Source organism: Salvia hispanica, chromosome 1, assembly GCF_023119035.1.
Source record: "Salvia hispanica cultivar TCC Black 2014 chromosome 1, UniMelb_Shisp_WGS_1.0, whole genome shotgun sequence".
NCBI lineage: Eukaryota > Viridiplantae > Streptophyta > Magnoliopsida > Lamiales > Lamiaceae > Salvia > Salvia hispanica.
Genome location: NC_062965.1, coordinates 48,631,974 through 48,637,973, shown reverse-complemented (window position 1 = coordinate 48,637,973; position 6,000 = coordinate 48,631,974). Strand labels below are relative to the sequence as shown.

At 37.0% G+C, this 6,000-nt stretch overlaps 1 protein-coding gene across 1 annotated transcript; it reads right to left on the bottom strand.

Annotated features, from left to right (window-relative positions):
• Positions 1-2,414: 2,414 nt before the first annotated feature.
• LOC125202038 (delta(8)-fatty-acid desaturase-like) lies at positions 2,415-4,222 on the bottom strand. Its single transcript, XM_048100348.1, has one exon. The coding sequence runs from the start codon at positions 3,981-3,983 to the stop codon at positions 2,631-2,633; it is 1,353 nt and encodes a 450-aa protein (XP_047956305.1). The 5' UTR covers positions 3,984-4,222; the 3' UTR covers positions 2,415-2,630.
• Between the last annotated feature and the right edge of the window lie 1,778 nt (positions 4,223-6,000).

Sequence of the window (6,000 nt, the reverse complement as noted above, 5' to 3'; positions counted from 1 at the left end):
AGGTGATTAAGTTAACATAAAATGTATTAATTGAAGGTTTTGTTTTGCACCTCGGAATTCTACGTGCACAAGAAGATATCTTGAATATAAGTGTCAATTTTTGTTTCGAGGTATTGGTAGTTAAATGGTGAAATTTTGAAAGAACTTTTTTGTAAATTTGAACAAAAATTCTGCAATATCAAATTTTGATAAATTGTGAAGAAGAAAAATAGCAACATATCCTAGTACTCCCCTCTTTGTCTATTGCATTTTTAGGTTGATGATAGTGGAAATAAATTAAGGCCATCATCCTCCTGAATTTTACAAAGCATGATTATGATTTATGAAAAGTAGTAGAAATATAGGAAATGGTGAGAGTGAGTTCACATTGTTGTAGTTTCTATTTATTCTCTCTTTCTTGTAGAATCAATCTTTGTTAGAGTTAAATAATTATATGAAAGATTGGATGGCAAAGCTTGGATATTTGGTGATGAAAAATATACTAGTGGAGTACTCCGTAGTAGATTAAGGAAGGGGTGAAAGTGATTTAACAACCAAATTTCCAGTGCCAAACTAATGTTATATGGGTGGATTTGCTCCTAAATATTCAATTTTAATATATCTGGCAGTGCTCTTTAATAGTAACTCGAGAAAAGGATAAATGAAAAGAGAAAACGAAATATATTGATTTCTTATAAAAAAAATCATTCCTTGGAAAGGTTTTTAAGAATATATTAAATTCTTTTAATTTTGAAGATATATATTTACATATTCTTCACGCGCAAAAGTTAGATGACTGGGTACTTTTTTGTCTTTTCTAGTAGTATTACTCTCTTCCCTTAATTCTACTATCATATACTCCCTCCGTCCCAATAAATATGAAACATTTGATTTCTGGCACATGATTTTATGCAGTGTTGTTTTGTGAGTTAATGAAGAGAGAGTAAAGTAAGAGAGAGGAAAAAGTAGAGATAAAGTTATTTCTATTTTAAGAAACGTTTCATTTTTAGTGGGACAACTCAAAAAGAAAAACGTTGCATTTCTAATGGGACATAGGGAGAGTATTTGGCATTTTGATAAGGTAAATGAGCTATACATATTCTCAATTTAAATGAGCAATATATATTCTCGATTTACATCTATTTTGAAAAGGTAAGCTCCATTTATTGACAATGAAACCATATATATTTTTAAATTATTTTATTAGCAAAATTTCTTGAATTAGATCGTTTTGGAATCGATCATAACTTGATTTTTCATGGGAACATGTCAACATATCTTGAAGCAAAGCACTTTGAGACGGGTTGTCTTGGGTTGTCTTAAATTTGAGGCAGTTCAATGCAAAATGCCAGCATAAAAATGGAACCAACAAATTTTATGAAAAAATCACTTCGAGTTGGAAAAGAATATCACTCCCTTTATTTCTTGTTATTTGAATCGTTTCTTTTTAATATGGAGGTTCAAAAAGAGATGTTTAGTAGTAATACTATGTTAAGTAGGAGGGTAAAGTAAGAAGAAAAAATGTGTTACTTTTTGCAAAAATGATTTAATTTTCTTGGAGTGTCTGAAATAGAAAAATGTTTTAATTAATAAAGAACGGATGGAGTAATCAACTGGGAAGCGGTTGCCACTGTGTTTTTGGGGCGCCACTAAGGGTGTAACGTTAATTCTCAGGTTTCGAGTATACCCAATCCCGATCCATAACCCAACATATTTTGAGTACCCGGAATTACAAGTTTAGGTAGCTAATGTAAAAACTTTTTAGATTTTAGATACTCAAAACCCGTATTCGAGTACCCAATTGGTACCCGATTAGTCCGCGTTTATGGATTCATGATAAATATCCGCATTTATGGATTCATGATAAATATTTTTATCTAGAATAGGGTCCAATTATATAAGAATCTTAAAAAGTTTATCTTAATATCTTTGAGTTTCGAATTATGCCAAAAATTTGATATTTCGAAATCGTACTATTATGTTATTTTTAATTATGTTATTTTTAATCGTATACTCATCAAAATATAATTTATATAAATAAAATAAATTTGAAAATAATAATTTCAGGTTTACATGTATTCAATTAGTCGAGTTCAGGTACCCGCATCGGGTATTAGGGTATCCGATTCATATATGGGTCGGGTATTGGATAGGATAATTTAGATATTTCAGGTTCGTGTAACCGAATTTACAGGACTAATCGCCGTGAATGGGGCTGGTGTTCGTGGTAGCCACGCGGCAGCCTCGCACCAGCCGGGTTTTCCGGCGCTATTGTGGATGCTCTATATCATGGCTAGGGAGATTGTTTCAATTTATCCAATGCAAACATCTCAATGGACTTTGACCAACTAATTAAAGTGCAGCAACTCATTCAATTTCAGTATATAGGTTGCCTCCACCACCCCAAAACCAACCTACTTCAGAATTTAAACTTCTTCACCAACAAAACAGTTACTGTAATAAATATGAATAGTGACAGCAGTTGCTCCCAACATAATAGATAAGTATAAATACGCCAATGAACAACTTCAAACACATAAGGTTATCACAAGCTGTTCCAAAGAGTTGATCAAATAATTTCAAAACAGAATAAAGAATAGAAAAACAAAATTAAGGAAGAGTGTGAGAGTGAGAAATGAATTACTCTCATTTCATCCATGGGTGTTGACAGCTTCCCACAGCAAGTTTCTCGGCACCATGGAGAAGTCTCGGGCCTCGATCGCGGCGGCCCTGAGCGTCCGCAGCGTCCACTTGTTCGCCTCCACAAACGTCAAGCTCCGGTATGGCAAGTTGTGCTTCTTGCAGAGGTCTCTGATAATAGGGGAAACCTTCCTCAAATGGCACCTCGGCAGCCTCGGGAAGAGGTGATGCTCCAGCTGAAATTGGAGCCCGCCGAAGAACCAATCCATGTAAGAAGGGCAGTCAATGTCGATTGTTCCGGCGGTTTGTTTCTCGAACCAGTTGTTCCCCTTGGGCGGGCCTACGTAGACGTCGGCGGCGAAGTGGTTGAGGGTGAATTGGATGTGTTGGATTGAGCAGACGCAGAAGCTGGCTAGCACGAAGAGGACTCTCTCGGTCCAATTGGGTAAAAATGAGACGAGGAGAGGGAACCATGTCCAGAACACCATGATTCCTAAAATGTTGAGGCCTCTGTCGGGGACTCTGCGGCTGGAGAGGAGGAGGAGGAATGTTTGGAGGTAGAGATTGACTCTGGCGACGCACATCACGGGGTAGTATGTGAGGTGTTGGTAGCTGATGAAGAATCGCGCGATTGGATCGAATTCGAGCTTCCTGTTGTAGAATTTGGAGGTGAGGTTGGTGAAGAAGCGGTTGGAGACGGCGAGCATCGGGAGGTGCTGGAGATCGGGGTCGTAATCGAGGCTGTTGCAGGCGATGTGGTGCGCGTTGTGCGTCCACTTCCACCACGCAATGCTGATGCCGGTGAGGCAGTTTCCGGTGAGGATCTGCGCCAATTTGTTGAATCTAGGGCTAATCATGATGTTGTAGTGGCCGGAATCGTGCCCTAGGTAGGCGACCTGCATCCAGATTAATCCGAGGAGGCATCCGGAGAGAATGTGGGTGAGGAAACCGTCGCAGCCGAGGACGCCGTAGAAGCAGGCGGCGAGGAGGAAGGAGACGAAGCAGAGGCTGTAGATCACGCCGTGGCCTTTCTTCTCGAACATTCCGGATCTGGCGAACTGCGTCGCGAGGGTGCGGTAATCGCGAGACATTTCCGAGACGTGGAAGTCGCGGAGGTGGTAGCCGGTGAAGAGACTGTCCAGGTGCTTCCAGGCGGAGCCAGGGTGGAAGGCGATGAATGCGTCGGTGACGTCCTGGCCGGCGAGATTGAGGAGAGGAACCTCGCCGCCGGGGTGGCGCTTCGCCCAATCGGTGACGTTGTAGACTTTTCCCTGGATTGAGAGCCACAGATCGCCGGATTTGTTGTGCTTGCTGAGCTCGTCGGAGGTGATGTACTTCTTATCGTCGTCGCCGGCGGCGGCCATGGCCGATCGATGCGCCGCCTCTGTGGTGAGATTGTATAAAACGAGATCTGGAATCAGATAAGCGAGTGGAGATCCGCTTTCTCTCTCCTCCTTCAAATCTGGTAATTTTGAATTCGCAATGCTGAAATCAAACGAATCGAATTGTTAGTATCTTAAGCGGAGAGAGAGGGGAGGAGAGAATGCGCGTTGACAGCGAATTTTCCGGCGAAGCGGTGGTGGAAGATATTTTCTGCAATGCCTCTCACTAATTTAAACAACAATAGATTCCTCTTTGGAATATCACTCTCTTTTGTTGCCTCTTTCGATAAGTGGAAAGGAAAATGCCTTTACAATAAATAAATTATTATTCAATCTGCATTTAAAAATATGGTTTTGGCATATGAAAACCATAAAATAAGAGAAAACTAAAAATAAATAATGATACAAATATTGTTAACAAAAACTAATATCGATCCAACTTACTATAAAATATGTATATACTAGTAATATCGATAACTAAATTTAGATAATGGAAAAGTAATTTTGATATTGAATTATATGAATTTTGAGATAAAATCCATAAAATAAGAAAAATATAAAAATTAAATAGTGATAATAAATATTTTTAATGGAAAATGGCATCCCTGATTTACCTTAAATATATGGTAAATGCTAATTTTAATGAACGTAACAAAAATAGAAAAACAATTTTTTTTAACAGACTAAATACAATAATTGATAAGTTTGGTGATGAGAATCAGTATTCTTTATTTGATTCCAAGCAAAGTTGCACATTAACCTTATTCTCTCTTATATTTCGTTTTCTATTACTATTTCTTTCATATTAATCTTTCTCTATTTAACATATTATCTTTTAATTTTAATTATGGTCTTGACATGAATTGCATCGCTTAAACTGGAACGAAATGAGTGATAAATATTATAAATACTAAAGTCAAATAAATGGATAAACTTTTCAACAAAGCATTTATGTGAATGCTTTGTTTTTTTTGTAACTGATGTGCTGAGCCTGATACATGTCTTTATCCCTATTTGTAAAAGAGTAATTTTATTAATTATTGTTTTCCCAAAATTAATTCTATTTAAGTTTTCACTCCCATAGAAGTTCTGACAATATTAAATAAATTAACCTATATAATTAAGAATGCAATTGATGAGTATTCAAGATCAAATCTGAATAGAGAATGCATGCGATGTTATGTAGTCAATGCGATGTGTAAATATACTTCGTTCCACAATAATTGTCACTCTTTTATATTTCAATGCGTTCCATAATAATGATCACTTCATTTTTACCATAAATAGTAAGTAAGTCTCACATTCCATTAACTCACTCTACTCACATTTTATTATAAAATTAATATAAAAAAGTGGGTCTCACGTTAATTCCACTGACTTTTCCAACCAACTTTTCTTTACATTTCTTAAAACTCGTGTCCATAATAAAAGTGACAATTATTGTGGGACGGAGGAAGTATAAAAGAAGTACTTCCTCCGTCCCAAGATAAGTGACTTGTATTCCTTTTTGGGGTGTCCCATGTATAAGTGACCTATTTCCATTTTTAGCAAAAAGTCATCTCTCTTACTTTATTCTCCATCTACTTTATTCTTTCTTCTCTCGCTCTACTTTTCCCTCTCTCATACTTTACTTTCTCCACTTTAACTTATTTAAATACCATTCCTTAAATCTCGTGCCCAAAAGAAGTAGGTCACTTATCTTGGGACGGAGGGAGTATCATTTAAAAATAAATGAATGAGATCTTTGTTGCATGACGAGTCATGCAACGACAGTGGCTCGCACACGGTCAAAGACTTGAGATAAAAGTGCTAGCAATAAGTCATAACTGTTAACGAAAATTTAGACTCAGCTAATAAAATCATGGATTTATCATTAACTGATGTCATGGATTGATTCACTCTCCTTTCTACTCTGTATTCCAATTCCAATACTATTAATTTATGGTAGTGTGAAAATCACTACATATATCATCACAATAAAACGTATAAATGATATACT